The sequence below is a fragment of the Capricornis sumatraensis genome, chromosome 14 (assembly GCF_032405125.1).
Source record: "Capricornis sumatraensis isolate serow.1 chromosome 14, serow.2, whole genome shotgun sequence".
Lineage (NCBI taxonomy): Eukaryota > Metazoa > Chordata > Mammalia > Artiodactyla > Bovidae > Capricornis > Capricornis sumatraensis.
The window spans coordinates 74,954,406-74,973,171 of NC_091082.1; the positions used below are offsets into that span (position 1 = coordinate 74,954,406).

The 18,766-nt window shown below is 39.2% G+C and overlaps 1 protein-coding gene across 2 annotated transcripts; it reads right to left on the reverse strand.

Annotated features, from left to right (window-relative positions):
* Positions 1–8,269: 8,269 nt before the first annotated feature.
* PTGS2 (prostaglandin-endoperoxide synthase 2) lies at positions 8,270–15,725 on the reverse strand. 2 transcript variants are annotated; one of them, XM_068985962.1, is made up of 10 exons: positions 15,674–15,725; positions 14,458–14,574; positions 14,204–14,347; positions 13,378–13,521; positions 12,547–12,728; positions 11,872–11,955; positions 11,514–11,760; positions 10,945–11,231; positions 10,304–10,451; positions 8,270–10,154 (listed from the first exon to the last, which is right to left on the reverse strand). In XM_068985962.1, the coding sequence occupies exons 1-10, from the start codon at positions 15,723–15,725 to the stop codon at positions 9,745–9,747; spliced, it is 1,815 nt and encodes a 604-aa protein (XP_068842063.1). In that variant the 3' UTR covers positions 8,270–9,744. The 2 variants fall into 2 exon arrangements, with proteins under 2 accessions (XP_068842063.1, XP_068842064.1); XM_068985963.1 differs by lacking the exon at positions 15,674–15,725 and having other exon boundaries at positions 10,304–10,437; positions 11,042–11,231; positions 14,458–14,566.
* Between the last annotated feature and the right edge of the window lie 3,041 nt (positions 15,726–18,766).

Sequence of the window (18,766 nt, forward strand, 5' to 3'; positions counted from 1 at the left end):
CCACTAGCTTTGTTCATAGTGATGCTTTCTAAGGCCTCCTTGACTTCACATTCCAGGATGTCTAGCTCTAGATGAGTGATCACACCATCATGATTATCTTGGTCATGAAGCTCTTTTTTGTATAGTTCTTCTGTGTATTCTTGCCACTTCTTCTTAATATCTTCTGCTTCTGTTAGGTCCATACCATTTCTGTCCTTTATTGAGCCCATCTTTGCATGAAATGTTCCCTTGGTGTCTCTAATTTTCTTGAAGAGATCTCTAATCTTTCCCATTCTATTGTTTTCCTCTATTTCTTTGCATTGATCGCTGAGAAAGGTTTTTTTTAATCTCTTCTTGCTATTCTTTGGAACTCTGCATTCAGATGCTTATATCTTTCCTTTTCTCCTTTGCTTTTCACTTCTCTTCTTTTCACAGCTATTTTTAAGGCCTCCCCAGACAGCCATTTTTCTTTTTTGCATTTCTTTTCCGCGGGGATGGTCTTGATCCCTGTCTCCTGAACAATGTCACGAACCTCATTCCGTAGTTCATCAGGCACTCTATCTATCAGATCTAGGCCCTTAAGTCTATTTCTCACTTCCACTGTATAAGCATAAGGGTTTTGATTTAGGTCATACCTAAATGGTCTAGTGGTTTTCCCTACTTTCTTCAATTTCAGTCTGAATTTGGCAATAGGGAGTTCATGATCTAAGCCATAGTCAGCTCCCGGTCTTGTTTTTGTTGACTGTATTGAGCTTCTCCATTTTTGGCTGCAAAGAACATAATCAATCTGATTTCGGTGTTGACCATCTGGTGATGTCCATGTGTAGAGTCTTCTCTTATGTTGTTGGAAGAGGGTGTTTGCTATGACCAGTGCATTCTCTTAGCAAAACTCTATTAGCCTTTGCCCTGCTTCATTCCGTACTCCAAGGCCAAATTTGCCTGTTACTCCAGGTGTTTCTTGACTTCCTACTTTTGCATTCCAGTTCCCTATAATGAAAAGGACATCTTTTTTGGGTGTTAGTTCTAAAAGGTCTTGTAGGTCTTCATAGAACCATTAAACTTCAGCTTCTTCAGTATTCCAGGTTGGGGCATAGGCTTGGATTACCATGATATTGAATGGTTTGCCTTGGAAATGAACAGAGATCATTCTATCGTTTTTGAGATTGCATCCAAGTACTGCATTTCAGACTCTTTTGTTGACCATGATGGCTACTCCATTTCTTCTGAGGGATTCCTGCCCACAGTAGTAGATATAATGGTCATCTGAGTTAAATTCACCCATTCCAGTCCATTTTAGTTCGCTGATTCCTAGAATGTCGACATTCACTGTTGCTATCTCTTGTTTGACCACTTCCAATTTGCCTTGATTCATGGACCTGACATTCCAGGTTCCTATGCAATATTACTCTTTACAGCATCAGATTTTACTTCCATCACCAGTCACATCCACAACTGGGTATTGTTTTTGCTTTGGCTCCATCCCTTCATTCTTTCTGGAGTTATTTCTCCACTGATCTCCAGTAGCATATTGGGCACCTACTGACCTGGCGAGTTCCTCTTTCAGTATCCTATCATTTTGCCTTTTCATACTGTTCATGGGGTTCTCAAATCAAGAATACTGAAGTGGTTTGCCATTCCCTTCTCCAGTGGACCACATTGTGTCAGACCTCTCCACCATGCCCTCCCGACTTGGGTGGCCCCACAGGGCATGGCTTGGTTTCATTGAGTTAGACAAGGCTGTGGTCCTAGTGTGATTAGATTGACTAGTTTTCTGTGATTATGGTTTCAGTGTGTCTGCCCTCTGATGCCCTCTTGCAATACCTACTGTCTTACTTGGGTTTCTCTTATCTTGGACATGGGGTATCTCTTCACAGCTGCTCCAGCAAAGCACAGCCACTGCTCCTTACCTTGGAGGAGGGGTATCGCCTCACCACTGCCCCTCCTGACCTTGAACGTGGAATACCTCCTCTAGGCCCTCCGGCGCCAGCGCAGCCATCACTCTTTGGACGTGGGGTTGCTCCTCCCTGCCGCCGCCCCTGGCCTCCAGCATGGGGCAACTCCTCCCGGCCGCCGCCCTTGGCCTCGGGCGGGGGTAGCTCCTCTAGGCTGCCGACCCTGACTTCAGACACGGGATAACTCCTTTCAGCTGCCGCCCCTGACCTCGGACGTGGGGTAGCTCCTCTTGGCCGCGCTCTACGTGTTGTTGCAGAAACCTGTGCTCATATGTGCATATATATATATATATATGAGCGTGTGTGTATATATATGTCTATCTCCTCCCTCTTGAGCCTTCCTGCCACCCCCCTCCCCATCCCACTCCTCTAGGTTGTCACAGAGCACCAGGCTGTGTTCCCTGTGTTATACAGCAGCTTCCCACTAGCTATCTATTTTACTCATGGCAGTGCACATATGTTTACCCTACTTTCTCAACTCATCCCACCCTCTCCTTTGCCCGCTGTGTCCACAAGTCCCTCCTCTATGTCTGCATCTCCAGCCCTTCCCTGTAGATTAATCAGTACCATTTTTCAAGGTTCCATGTATATATGAATTAATATACAATATTTGTCTATCTCTTTTGACATCTGTCACTCTGTATAACAGGCTTCAGGTTCATCCACCTCCATTCAACTTATTAGCAGTTATTCTTTTTCATGGCTGAGTAATGTTCATTCGTGTATATGTACCACAACTTCTTTATACATTCATCTGTTGATGGACATTTAGGCTGCTTCCATGTACTGGCTATTGTAAATGGTGCTGCAACAAATATTGGGGTACAGGTGTATTTTTGAATTGTGGTTTTCTCAGGGTGTAGTGGGATTGTTAGGTCATCTGGTAGATTTATTCCTTTTTTTTTTTTTTTAAGAATCTCCATACTCTTTTCCATAGTGGCTGTATCAACTTACATTTCCACCAACAGTGCGAGAGGGTTCCCTTTTCTCCACATCCTCTCCAGAATTTATTGCTTGTAGATTTTATGATGATGGACATTCTGACTGGTATGAGGTGATACCTCATCATAGCTTTGATTTGCATTTCTCTAATAATGAGAGATGTTGAGCATCTTTTCATGTGTATATTGGCCATCTATATGTCTTCTTTGTAGAAATGTCTGTTCAGGTCTTTTGCCCATTTTTTGATTGGGTTGTTTGTTTTTCTGATATTAAGCTGTATGGGCTGCTTATATATGTTGGAGATTAACCCTTTATCATTGCTTCATTCGCAATTATTTTCTCCCCTTCTAAGGGTTATCTTTTCATCTTGTCTATAGTTTCCTTTGCTATAAAAAACCTTTAGTTTTAATTAGGTCCCATTTGTTTATTTTTGTTTTTATTTTCATTATTCTAGGAAGTGAGTCGAAGAGAATCTCGCTGCAATTTATGTCAAAGAGTGTTCTGCCTCTTTTCTTCCAGTTTTTTAAGTTTCTGGCCTTACATTTGTCTTTAATCCATTTTGAGTTTATTTTTGTATATGGTGTTAGGAAGTATTCTAATTTCATTCTTCTATATGTAACTGTCCAGTTTTCCCACCACCAGTTATTGAAAAGGTTGTATATTCTTGCCTGCTTTGTCCAAGATAAGGTGCTCATAAGTGTGTGGGTTTATCTCGGGCTTTCTGTCTTGTTCCATTGGTCTATAGTTCTGTTTTTGTGCCAGACCGTACTGTCTTTAGGGCTTCCCTCATAGCTCAGTCAGTAAAGAATATGTCTGCAATGCAGGAGACCAGGGTTCAATGCCTGGGTTGGGAAGATCCCCTGGAGAAGGAAATGGGAACCCACTCCAGTATTCTTGCCTGGAGAATCCCATGGATAGAGGAGCCTGGCGGGCTACAGTCCGTGGGGTCACATAGAGTCTCACATGACTGGAGTGACTTAGCATGCATGCACACATAGTTTTCTGCATATAGGTCTTTTGTCTCTTTAGGTAGATTTATTCCTATGTACTTTATTCTTTTTGTTATAATGTTGAATGGAATTGTTTCCTTAATTTCTCTTTCTGATTTTTCATTGGTTGTGTATAGGAATGCAAGGGATTTCTGCATATTAATTTTGTATCCTGCAACTTTACTAATTCATTGATTAGTTCTAGTAATTTTCTGGTGGCATCTTAAGGGTTTTTATGAAGAGTATCATGTCATCTACAAACAGTGAGAGTTTTACTTCTTTTCCAATCTGGATTCTTTTTATTTCTTTTTCTTCTCTGACTGTCATGGCTAGGACTTCCAAAACTATATTGAATAATAGTGGTGAGAGTGGGCACCCTTGTCTTGTTCCTAACCTTAGAGTAACTGCTTTCAGTTTTTCACCATTGAGAATAATGTTTGCTGTGGGTTTGTCATATATGGGCTTTAATATGTTGAGGTAGGTTACTTATATGTCCATTTTCTCGAGAGTTTTTTTTTTTTTATCATAAATGGGTGTTGAATTTTGTCAAAAGCTTTCTCTGCATGTATGGAGATGATCATATGGTTTTTATCTTTCAGTTAGTTTATTTGGTGTATCACATTTATTGATTTGCATATATTGAAGAATTCTTGCATCCCCTGGGATAAACTCCACTTGATCCTAGTGTATGATTCTTTTAATGTGTTGTTGGATTCTGCTTGCTAGAATTTTGCTGAGGATTTTTGCATCTATGTTCAAGAGTGATATTGGTCTGTAATTTTTTTGTTTGTGTAGTATCTTTGTCTTATTTTGGTATCAGGATGATGGTGGCCTTGTAAAATGAGTTTGGGATCTTTCCACCCTCTGCAATTTTTTGGAAGAGTGGCCACGGACAGGCTTAAGTCTTCTATGTACACGTATATTCATTTTTCTTAGGTAAGTAGCTGGAAGTAGAATTGCTGGACATAGGGTATGTTTAAACTGCCAGAGTGGCTTCCAAAATGGCTATAATCTTTTATACTATCATCAGTAATTTATGAGAGTTTCATTTATCCCAGAACAAAGCTTTCATGCTACCCCTTTATAGCTATAGCTACCCATCCCACCATTCCTAATCTGGTAACAACTAATCAATTCTCCATCCTTAAACTTTTGTTAGTTAAAAAATGTTATATAATAGACTCTTACCGTAGGTAACTTTTAAAGATTGGTTTTTTTACACTCAGAATAATTCCCTTGCGTTCCATCAAAATTATTATGTGTATCAATAGTTTCATTTGTTTGTTTTGTGTAGTACTCCATGGTATAGATACACCACAGTTTGCCACACTTTATTTAACCATTAACCTATTAAAGGACACTTGGATAATTTCCATCTTTTAGCTATTTTTGTGTTGAACAGATTTTTGCATGAATATAGGTTTTATTTTTCTAATGTAAATACCCAAGAGATCATTGGCTAGATTATATGATATGGTAGGAAAAATAATGGCCCTCCAAAGATGTCCAGGCCCAATCCTTAGAATCTGTGAATATGTTGCGTTATGTGACAAAAGGGACTTTGTATATGCAAATATATTAAGGATTTTGAGGAGGGAAGAATTTCCTTGATTATCTTCATTGGCTCAAAACAATCAAAAGGGCCTTAATGAGAAAGAGGCAAAAAGGTCAGAGTCACAGATATTTGAAGATGCTACCCTGCTGGCTTTGAAGATAAAGAGACATGAGCCAAGGAATTGCAAGTGGCTTCTAGAAGCTGGGAAAGGTAAGGAATAGATTCTTCCCTAGAGCTTCCAGAAGAAACACAGTGCTGCTCACTGTTTGATTTTAACTCACAAGACCTAGTCTTACTTCTGACCTCCAAAACCATAGGCAATGAATTTGTGTTGTTTTCAGCTAGTAAGTTTGTGGTAATTTGTTAACAGCTTAAATATAAAGCTAATACATATTGTAAATGATTCTTTTTTTGTTTTAGAAGGGAATCCCAAACTATTTTCCAAAGTGGAAAAGTGGAACGAGGGTGGAAAATCGTAGTAGACATGACTGATATAGGCAGGGGTAGATCACTAAGTACACAGGATAAGTTTAGATTTATCCATTGTGGAATAGGAAATCATCAGATTTCCTTGGAAGAAAAGCTATGACCAACCTAGACAGAATATTATAAAGCAGAGACATTACTTTGCCAACAAAGGTCCATCTGATCAAAGCTATGGTTTTTCCAGTGGTCATGTATGGATGTGAGAGTTGGACTATAAAGCAAGCTGAGTGCTGAAGAATTGATGTTTTGAACTGTGGAGTTAGAGAAGACTCTTGAGAGTAGCTTGGGCAGCAAGGAGATCCAACCAATTAATCCTAGAGGAAATCAGTCCTGAATATTCATTGGAAGGACTGATGCTGAAGGTGAAACTCCAATACTTTGGTCACCTGATGTGAAGAACTGACTCATTGGAAAAGACCCTGATGCTGGGAAAGATTGAAGGTGGAAGGAGAAGGGGACAACAGAGGATGAGATGGTTGGATGGCATCACTGACTTGATGGACATGAGTTTGAGTAAACTCTGGGTGTTGGTGATGCACAGGGAAGCCTGGCATGCTGCAGTTCATGGGGTCACAGAGTCGGAACGACTGAGTGACTAAACTGAACTGAACTGAGAAGATTTCAAACAAGCAAAGGGGTATGATATGATTATGTCTGAAAATGATCACTCTCATTGCTATGACAGTGATTTAGAATGAGACAAGAACAGAGAACACCAATTAAGAGATTATTACATCGATTAGGTTGATTGCCATGGAGTTGGATGGAAAGTGACAGATTTAAGATTTGTGTGCGGGAATATAGACAACAGATTTGCTGCTGGACTGGCTATGAGTGTGAAGGAAAGAGATGCTTTTGCTTGAAAACTAGGTAATAGTGGTGTTTTTAATATTAAATGATTATTATTTGGAGTATGTGTTGCTGAAAGGGCAGAGATATAAAATAAGCCACTAAAATATGAATTTGAGTTGTTAATTGACAGAGATTGGTTCTAGAAACAAATCTGAGAGTGATTAAATTAGTGATTCAGTTTATAAACTTGGCCGGGATTAACCTGGAAGAGTACAGATAAAGAAGAGAAAGAGGAATCAGGACACTTTAATTTATAGTGATGATGAGGGTTTCCCAGGTGGATCAGAGGTAATGAATCCACCAGCCAATGCAGGAGATGCAGGTTCAACCCCTGGTCAGGAAGATCCCTTGGAGCAGGAAATGGCAACCCACTCCAATATTGTTGCCTGGGAAATCCCATGGACAGAGGAGCCTGGAGGGCTACAGTTCATGGGGTTGCAAAGAATCAGACACAACTGAGTGACTGAGCACACACACACACCACACAGAATGTATGAAGAGCTTTAAAAATAAACAACCCAATAGCAACTCTTTATGGAAGGGGGGAAAGATGAGGAGAGTATAAACCATGAAGCCAATAAAAAAAAAATCTTATGGTAAAGCTGCTATAGACATTTGTGTTGAATGCTACTGAGAAGTCAAATAATCCGTTTATGGCTGAAATTAAGTTGTGTCAGTTACGTACAATGGAGAGTAGACCAAGAAATGAGGGAATGAGTCTCAAGATGGACAATGGAATCTGAGTTAGATGCATAAGGAAAGAAATGAGGAGATAGGAGGTGATAAGGTTTGGTGAATCAATAGGTTCAGTGAAGCTGAAGTTAGATGTTAGAGCATGAGTACTAAAATACATGAGCTGCAAGTGTTGGTAGTAAAAGATGATTGAAATGAAGATTTTGGAAATGGTACAGTATTAATGATGAGATCAAAGTCTGTATGATCATAGGAAATATGGAAGAAGGGAACACTAGACTAGAAGACAAGAGACCCCAGGCAGGATGTGAAACATGCAGTCCATGTGGATATTGAAATTACCAAGATATCCAGAGTAGCTAATGACAGAGCCAATGAACCTGGTATCAGAGATTCACCCAAGAGAACTTAGTCTCTCCTTCTTTCAACTTTCTTTTAGATTCTGTGCCTCCTTAGCATCTTTGCCTTATTCTTTGCCTTTTGTGTACTTTTTTCCCTACTTCTAAGATTAGGCAATGAAAATAAGTTTGTTGCTATCTCTCTTCTATAGGACAAAGCACCCATTTTCAAATACAGTGTTTCCATGTATGAGAGATTATAACAGTGACCTTAAGACCTCTATATGATGGAGGGCAGAACCATTTCACTAAGGGCCAGTCCAGTTTGGGAGAGATGGAAGAATGATGCTTTACAGAAATCATCTCATGACAAAGATATACAGAAACAGTCAAAATTTATTTATTTTAGAAGAGGTTTTCAATTTTTAAATAATACAAAAATAAACAGCTATTCATTTCAACACTTACAGTTTACATAAATTAATTTAATCATACATAGTCTGAGGCACCAAAACACACATATTCCAAATTCCCAGATTCAGTCATTCAGATATTAACAAATCAGTTTTTTAAAAAATCAATGAAGGTAACAGTTTTTTTAATACAAACTCTTCTACTATTGACTCTTTCTTAACCATAAATCATTTAAACATAAAATCTTGAAAATTCCCCTGAGTTATTTCTCTTTAATGAAATTTCATTTTTCTCCCTCTGCCTAACAGGCATACTTTTTCAATTATTTACATAAATACTGATTTTCAGTGCATGATTTAAAAATATTAAGACCCACAGTGCTTTGTAAAGAATGTTTCTCCAGAAAGTTAGGGGTGAATGAATTAATGAAACATCCACAAGTCCTTCAAAAATGTGTACACTGTCAGTGTTATAGCACATCCAGGGTAATGAGACAATGTTCTCTGTGGGCTGGTGAATAGGTAAACCTTAAAGACGAATTCCAACTTTACAGCTCAGTATACCAGAGTTGGATTCCTAACATGTTTTCACAAATCTTAATCCAAACATTTATGTTATAGTAATAATCCGGAGAGGTAATCCTAAAAGATACATTGATTCTGACATAATGCCAAAAAAGAACACCATGCAGCCTTACACCCAGTTTATAACAGTCATCCTAAGAAGACATAATAGCTCTCAATAAATTAAATTAATACACAGTACCAGAAAATGTCAACTGACAATGAGATGTGGAAAAGAAGCATTGTCTCCCTGGGAACTATTCAGCAATTATTTGCTTTTAAATGAGGAAAGACATTAATTAGAATAGGAATACTTTCTTGGTGTCAAGAACCCCCTGTGGCTTTAATTATTGGGCTTTTTATTAGGTTATAGTTTATTTGTAAAGTTCTCTGCCTTTCACTTAAAATGAATGTATACCTTTTTGTAAAGGCCTTTTGTAGTAGTTCTGAGCTGAGGATTTCCTGAAAACTTGCATAAGTTCAGGTAAGAAAGTACAGGCAGAGTCCAAAAAACACACACTCAGACCTTAAAACCAGGAAAACAAAACAGACGAAGTAAACTGATCTGCAAAAGGCTAAAAGAAGACCATAAAAGGACCAGTGAGTAGACAGCTGTTTCTCAGGCATCGTAGGAGACACCCTGGAAATATTGACAGTGTCGAAATGTGCAGCATTTTGTCATCTTGCAACAGCACTTACATGTTCAAATTTAGCTTTTGTTCTTATTATAAGCTGAAATTCAAGTAAAAAGATGTCATACTCATTTCCCATTGGATTGTACAGAAGAATGAAAACTGCTTTCCCCTTTAACTTGAAGAAACTTCGACATCTTTAAAATCAACATGGAAATCTTCATAAGTATGACCCCCTTTTTCTCCTTAACAGAAGATGTTAAGTAACACAAGGAGTTTCATATAAATATTAAATAATTAAGTTAAAAGAAACAGTTCATATAAATAAATAAATATGACCACTAGGCTTCTACAGTTCGGTTGAACGTTCCTTTAGTAGGACTGTGGGGTTGATATCGTCTAGTCCCGAGTGGGAAGAGCTTGCGTTAATGGTGACTGTTTTGGTGAGGTGTGCATCTTGAACACTGAATGAGGTAAAGGGACAGCCTTTCACGTTACTGCAGATGAGAGACTGAATTGAGGCAGTGTTGATGATTTTAAAACCTACTTCTCCACCAAAAGTGCTAGGCTTCCAGTACTCAGGAGAACATATAGGATTACCCATAAGTCCTTTCAGGGAGAACGGTGCTCCGGCTTCTACCATGGTCTCCCCAAAGATGGCGTCGGGACGGGGCTTCTCTACCAGAAGGGCGGGATACAGCTCCATGGCATCTATGTCTCCGTAGAGCGCTTCTAACTCTGCAGCCATTTCCTTCTCTCCTGTGAGGGTGACAAGGACAAAGACACAACCAACGTCAAACTTTTGACAAAATGAAGAGTGTTACCCCTTCGCTCAATTTGCTTTCAACTTTCCTGTTGTTTCCATTTGCCCCTTGGCTCTTTGAAGAAGTTTAGAAACTGCTTCTCACCTGTAAGTTCCTCAAAAGATTCATAGGGCTTCAGCAGAAAACGTTTGCGATACTCATTAAAAGACTGGTATTTCATCTCTCTGCTCTGGTCAAGTGAAGCCTTTGATACTTTCTCTACTGCGACTGGAAGATTCCTACCGCCAGCGACCTGTGGAATATGAATTATATTGTAGAACATGTTAATTGAGTTTTAGGCATATGTAAGATTTTTTTTTTCATTTTTTGGCCATGCTAAGTGGCCTGTGGGATTTTTGTTCCCTGACCAGGGACTGAACCCAGCCCCTCAGCAGTGAGAGCAAGAAATTCTAACCACTGCACCACCAGGGAATTCCCAAGATTTCTATTTTAAAAACATCCCTTGAGTGCCAAGTAGGTAAACTGAAGCTACCAGTGGAGACCTAAACTATAAGTTTGGAATATTTATAGATTATTTCTATGATCTAGATTATAATGGTAAAATTATATTATAATCAAGATCATATAATAATAAATATATATATTACATATCCTTCTTATTTCAAGGAAAGATTACTAGCAATAATTAATCTTTCAGTAAGTTTAAGAAAAATCTTTTCTGCAGCAGACATTCTAGTTACCAGCTAGTCCTTTGTTTTATTTTATTTTTCACTAATAATGCTTACCCTGCCAGCAATTTGCCTGGTAAATGATTCAACAAACTGAGTGACACCATGTTCCAGTAAGACAGAGTTGTTATAGATAAACTGCTGATAGTTGTACTCCTGGCCATCAATCTGAAAGACGTCAGGCAGAAGGGGATGCCAGTGGTAGAGCGTGTTAAACTCAGCAGCAATACGGTTTTGGTACTGGAACTGTTGGTTGAAAAGCAGCTCTGGGTCAAACTTCAGTTTGAAGTGATAGCCACTCAAGTGCTGTACGTAGTCTTCAATCACAATCTTAATAGTTTCTCCTACAGGCACAAAATAAAAAATTGAAAACATGAATTCTTTCTGCTCACAAATGTTCAAGCAACTGAAATGCAACTGGTCATTTGGCATTCCTATCTAGATTTTCTTTTCCACCATTGAGGTAGGTGTCTGACCAATCCAGCTGAAGGACTGAATGAATATGGAGCAGGTGATTGTACATGCATGACACTCCAAGTATTATATTCCTCCCAAGCAAAGGAAACAAGTTAGTTTTCTTTGAGGAAGAGGGTTTTCTTTTTAAGTGATTTGCTCTTCTTGCTTACCTATCAGGATTAGCCTGCTTGTCTGGAACAACTGCTCATCGCCCCATTCTGGATGCTCTTGTTTAAGCACATCACACACTCTGTTGTGTTCCCGCAGCCAAATGGTGGCATACATCATCAGACCAGGCACCAGACCAAAGACCTCCTGGCCCACAGCAAACTTCAAGTGTTCAGGAATATGAGGCGGGTAGATCATTTCAACCTGAGTATCTTTGACAGTGGGAGGATACATCTCTCCATTAATCATCTAAAAAAGTATCAGTAAGAAGAGGTAAGAAACAAATTTTCATCATTAGAGATTTAGAACATAGGTGGGTGGTGAGTGGTAATGAATTCTTAATATTTAAATGGAACAAACCTGATATTTCATTTTTCCATCCTTGAAAAGGCGCAGCTTATGTTGTCTCTCTAAAGATTCACCATAAACATGACTTAAGTCCACCTAGAAGATTATGAAAAATTTTTGATTTGCTACTGAAGTTGTTCTTATGTAAAATGCCTAGGATGTATTTATTACTAAATAATGTGATGATGTAGTTTGCTTTAAAATTTTTCAGTAACATATTTTTTTCATAGCCACAAAATTAATAAATTCACTTGTTTATCCACTAAAAATAACCCCATAGCTTATAAATCTAAATTAGTGTCTCATATGGAGCCTGTATCAGAATTTTTCATTCTAATTATATGATATTTCTTTTAAAAAGCAGCAGAAAATGTTTAGATATAAAATACTTATTAATTGAAGCTATGTCACTGAAACCCAAGAGATAATAATGCTGCAAAAATCTCACCTTATAATATTTAAGGCAGCGTAATCAAGGTAACAAATTTTTTTAAAGACAACTTTTTTGCAGATCCAATATTTTAAACTAAAAATATGAGTCAAACTACAAATAATAATCTGTATATATGTATGTAAGTATGTTTTATGTATTTTTTCACTCAACCAGTGAGATAAAATGGAAACCCCATTAAGGTTTTTACACACAGAACTTGATTTGCTACAAATTCTCATTTAATTCCGTCTCACCCCATGGTTCTTTCCCTTAGTGAAAGCTGGTCCTCGTTCAAAATCTGTCTTGAAAAATTGATGGGTGAAGTGCTGGGCAAAGAATGCAAACATCAGATTTGTGCCCTGGGGATCAGGAATGAACTTTCTTCTTAGAAGTACTTTTTTCACAACTTCTTTCGAATCAGGAAGCTCTTTCCTCCCTGTAAAAAATGAGAAAGCCAAAATAAGAACCCATTTATATATTTAAGGAAGCAGAGAGTAAACTGTCAATTTACCAGGGTCTTCTTCACTTACAGGAAAAATACAACTTTGAACAAGATCATAATATTAATGGAAGTTCTAAGATATAGGGGAACAACCTCTTACTGAATAATCTACTTTAACTAGTATTAATTCAGTTTTAATGAAAGAATTTGAGAACCTATGACATTATACCAAAATATCTGGGCTTCCCTGGTGGCTCAGATGATAAAGAATCTGCCTGCAATGCAGAAGACCCAGATTCGATACCTAGGTTAGGAAGATACCCTGGAGAAAAGAATGGCAACCCACTCCAGTACTCTTGCTTGGAGAATTCCATGGACATAGAAGCCTGGCTAGCCACAGTCCATGGGGTTGCAAAGAGTTGGACACAGTCGAGTGACTAACATTTTCACTTTTTCATACCAAAAAGCCTATTTGCTTCCATGGAATAGTTTACTTGGACTCACAATTTCAAAAAATATCCAGAGATATCCATAAGAAGGGAAAAAATAGTTTTATTAACAAATAATCATAGTTTGGGGTCAAATTTTCTAGGTATCAATCCAATCCCAGTTACAGTTAATATAACTGTCTCCTCTCACTCACCTTTCACACCCATGGGTGTTGGGCAGTCATCAGGCACAGGAGGAAGAGCTCTGGTATAATAGGACAGGTTAGAAAAGGCTTCCCAGCTTTTATAGCTGTAGTGCACATTATAAGTTGGCGGACTCTCAATCAAATGTGATCTCGCTGAAATTTTAGAGGAAAAAAAATGTTATTTGTTGCCATCCACAAGGCAAATCAATGCTCATTTTTATTGTATAATGTACAAAGTGGCACTAGAATAAATTTAATTTAATTAATACAAAGATACTCTATTTTAAAGTAATCATACTTTAAAGCCTGCTACTGGTGCTCAAAAAAGAGGAAAGAATGATGCATTAAAAGGCATCTTTGATAAAGTATATATTCTTTACAGAATATGTTTTGGTCTAGCCATTTTGATTTTTTTCAAATAACCATCCACTTATTGTTCAAGAGGCCCATGAGCAAAATGTCTGGGCTTGACACTCACATTAGAAATAAAGGTTACTTTCTTGCCGACCCCAATCCAAATTATTCATTTATTTTAATGGGTGCAGTTCTGTGCCCCATGGCCATTCAGTAAACAACGGGACCACGCGTCCTTCACAAACTGTCAAGAACAGTGAAGGTCAGCAGAGGCGGGCAGTATTTTAAGCAGAATTCTGCCTGTGAGACAGAACTTTAGAAGCTTCAGGGGATTCGGATGTCAATATTTTTGGCCATTAAGATAGTAGGCAAACTAAAATGGTATATTTAAACATGTTTTGAATTAAGTTTTAAAATCTAAAATTTATAAAGTACATTTTTCTTTGAGGCAGCTGAGAACCCTAAAGTGATTTGTACTTACACGTCAACACATATCTCATAATCATATTTCGCAGGAAGGAGATCTTATTGACAATGTTCCAGACTCCCTTGAAGTGGGTAAGTATGTAGTGCACTGTGTCGGGAGTGGGTTTCAGGAGTAATTTTATTCTTGTCAGAAATTCAGCTGCAATGAGAGGAAAAAGAAATTAACGGGACACATTATAAGACACAATTCTGTAAAATGATAACTGTATATACCCCATTCCAAATGAGGGCACTCAACAACAAACTTACGTGTGGTACAGTTTTCACCATAGAATCCTGTTCGGGTACAGTCACATTTATACTGGTCAAATCCTACACTCATACATACACCTCGATTCTGGCATGGATGGGAACAGCAAGGATTTGCTACAAAAACAGTACAGACAGTGAATAAATAATTTTTCAGTGTCAATCTTGACTTAAGCATTTAATTGCTTTACTTACTATGAGTCAACTTCACAATAAAAATTTCAAGAAATATATAGGTAGTCACGGGAAAACTTTTTTTTGACTTGCCTTACAGAATGGCTATAATGTAGAAATACCAACTTCCTTTTCTAAATAAAGGTAACAGAATATTCCACCAGGGAAATCATGTTGCTAAATTTTTCTTAGAAACTTTAGATGCTCAAATTAGCCTTTAGAAGAGGCTCAAAGTAGGACTTTCAAAACTAGAGGGAATAGACCAAGTATTTTAATCAAACAGTTTTTTTTTGTTTCTTTGTTTTTTTGTTTTCCTTCTTCTTTCTTCTCTGTCAAAAAGCTGGAGAAAGATCTGGAGGAAGAACATTCTAAGTTGAGAGGAAAACAAGTGCAAAGGCCCTGAGGCATGCCTGACAGAAGAGGAAGAAGTGGACGCTAAGTTCAGAAAAGGTGAAGGCAGATCCTGTGGGGTTTATGGGAATTTGGGTTTTATTTCACGTGTCAGGGGAGATCATTGAATGATTTACAGTATTAAGGTGGCATGACTTAATTTACATTAGAAAAAGACAACAACGACAAAAACAAACTATGGAGAAATCTGCAAAGTAAAAACAGCTTGCTTTTAAGCTATTCTGTTTATCTTAAAAAACAATCTGGTCTTCCCTGGGCCGGGAAAGCACTAACTAGGGAAGTTATATAACACAATTATTTTCATTCAATAGCAGTTAGGTGCTATACAAAATCATCTCACATATATTGATCAGATCTCCTTGTCTTATAATGACAACCTGCAAATTAGTATCCCCGTTCCTATTTAGTAGATGAGAAAAGATGGGTGCAATAACTGGCCCATGAAGAACAGAGCTGAGGGCAAAGCGGGGCTAGCCGTCCAGTTTATTTGGACTCGAGTGGTCCGGACTCGGCCTCTGAATTCTGGGAGTATTTAGAATACCTGGAGTTCCCGGGAGAAGTCTGAGCAGAAACTCAGCCCGGGTGGACGGAGCCGCAGAATCCCGGGCACGGGCGCCAGGAACTCACTCACCTGCACCGCAGAGCGCCACGGCGGCGCAGAGCAGCAGGGCCCGGGCGAGCATCTCGGCTGCGGGCGGGGCACGGGGCCGGCGGAGGCGTCGAGGTGCGCGGATCGGAGCTGCGGGGCCGGAGGAGGCGCTGTGCGGAGTTCCGGGGCGTCCTCTGACGCTGCGAGTCCTTTGACAACTGGAAGCTAACGGAGAGGACCTTCCTTTTATGCGTGAAATAGCCCACGTGACGGCATGAGTGTTTCTTTCCGCCTTTCCTTCCCCCCTTCCAAAACTTTTCCCCCTCTTTCTACTTAAGCAATTGCGTAAGACCCGGGTGGGGGTAGGGTTTCTTTCTTTCTTTCTTTCTTTTTAGCTGCGCAAACTAGAAAATCGGAAACTTGGGGAGTCGCGCTTGGCTTCCCTAAGGTGGGTGCAAAGCGGATCGCCCCCTCCCAGTGCCGACTTTCCAGCGCCCCTCGGCCGGTTTCTCCACCGCTGGCGCCGTGCTTCGCGCCAGACGCCTTTCCTTCTGTCGCGGTTGGGACCGAGGCATCCGAGAGGGGGTCCGAGGTAGATTTTCTGGGTGAGGGCGGGGGTGGGGAGGGCGGCCTCCCGGCTTCCTCTCCCGGAATCGATCAGGGGGCTGGGACGTTCCGGAGCTCAGGGAATCCCCTCGCGCGCCCGCGCTCCCCAGCCCCCACGTCTGGTCCCTCGGCTTTTGGGGGCCGAGGAAGTCACAGTCTGGAGAGACTGGGGAGAATCGGGCCAAGAAAGGCTGACATGTTTTACTCATGTATTTCAGATGTGTCCTGATTTCAGTGACTGCTCTTAACCTCGTGTAGATGTACGCACATACAAAACTTTCAATTTTTTTATTTTTTATTTTTTTACTTGACCGAATGAACTGTAATAGCTGTAGTCAGTGTATAGGTACCTGTAGGTTCTTTCTCTAGCTAAGTTGTTTTCAACATAAAAAATACTGTTCTTCATGCCACCACCCCGACGTTGCTTCTTGGAGAGAGGAAATAAAGGTAAATTCCTCCCCTCAAAACTGACCCTGAGCACTTATCCTGTAAATAGTCAATCTGAGATTGAGGGGTCACCGCTGTAACCTTTCCTCTCCTCCCATGAACAAGGGAAGCGGAGGTGACCGGGATGTTTAAGGATGCTCACCGTCCTAAAGATCTGCTTTAAGGCGTTTCTGTCTCTGCTGCAGTGATTTTCACTGTTTTGGTCACCAGCTCTTCACAGGAGATATCAATTGAAGGAAGTAGATTCTTAAAGCCTGCTTTGTGTGTGTGTGTTTTCTGCCTACCTCTCTGGGATGATGAGTTGTGACAAAGGAGTCAAGTACAACATTACGTTTACTTCTCAGTTGTCTGGGTTTATTAGGGCCAGTTTTCTAGGCTCATTTTGGAAGGTAATTTGATGAGGAATTCGGATGGAATGGATGTGAAGGAAGGGTGATTTTGACAATTTTCAATGTCATCATCTTTTGTTTTCGTTTGATTCTGTCTTGTGGTCTGGAGGGGTGTGTGAAGGTGAAATGCCACCCCCTCTCCGCCACCCCCCTCCCCTGCCCCCCAAAAAAGAGAAAAGAAAAAAGTAGCTGCATTGTAGAGCCCTTTAAAAAAAGACAATCAACTTTTTTTTCAGCATTTTGCTTAATGTGATTCTACATGAGACAAATGACTAAAATTCCATCTCACCCAGGAAGCCTGTCTCCTCTAGTCATATTTAATCATTCCATTTGTGACACTCCCATTTATTGTACTGAGTCTTACATGAAATTTCAGCTAAGAGCATAGATGTAAACAATCTTTTAATAATTCCAGTTTTCTGTTTCATTTTAAGTGGTAGCATGTGTCTACTCAAATTTTAAGTGGATATTTAGGACTACCAATTTGAGTTTGGTTAGATGCCAAGGAAGAATTCATACTCTGACTCTGCTGGCTTTATATTGTAATCCTGAATTCATTTTGAAGTCATCATCATCATTGTCCTCATCTGATCTTAATTGTATACCTGCTACGTATAAAAGTGTGTTCTATTGTTTGCAGGGAGACTAAATTCAAAGTGTGAACAAAACAGGGTGCTGAGAATAATCACATTTAGATTACTTGGAACTTAAAGAAATTGAACTCCATTTCATAGTGGAAATTCAATTAAAAAATACCTATTCGGTTAAACTACTTGGTTTAATCTGTAACTTATATAGCACAATAGAGTAGAGAGAGTTGCATGTACCTATGCTGTCAGAAAATAGGATGGGTGCAGTTTAGAAAGGAAGTCCGGTTATGGACTTGAGGAAAAACTGTTATGATTTATTAACTTTGGTAAGTCTGGGACAGTAAAATAGAATGGGTAGTGTATTTGGGGATGCTGGTCATGGGGAAATATTAAATGTCCCAAACCAACTCAAAATGGCTAAATCCTGTCCTGTGTGGAAAAGTACTATGATTATTATGCCATGATATGTCACAACATAAAAAATAAGATTATAATCATGTGAGACTTAATGTTTCTCACCTGTGTTTAGTGTTTCTGTGTTCATTTTAGACAAATACATGTATCTGTTATATAAAATGCATTAGTCTCTGAAATTTGTTGGAGAATTCTCTGTTAACTGAAAATAAGAAAGCATATTAAAAAAATCTTCCAGAGCATTCTGCTGCGTTTTACTGCCCCCTTCTGCTGCTTCAGTTTTTATCAACTTCTTTTTCTCTCTTGATTGTTGTAAAGATCACTAGGTAGATTTTGTGTCCGATGTTACAACATTCTTAAAAGTCTGCATATGTAGTTTTCATTTGAGATTTAACTTTCATGAATATACTAAAAAAGGAATGAAATATGTGTTAGTTGAAGTAATAAGCCATTCATATGAGCTAAAAGAAAATGAACAGTAAAGACAGTTAATACCCAAAATTCCAAAGGCACTGACATTTTCAAAGGAGATATTTCTTACTGCTTTGAGCAGGGTTCTACCATTCAGGGGCTACCCGGGTGGCGCTAGTGGTAAAGAACCCGCCTGCCAATGCAGGAGACATAAGAGATTTGGGTTCGATCCCTGGGTTGGGAAGATCCCCTGGAGGAGGGCACAGTAACCCATTCCA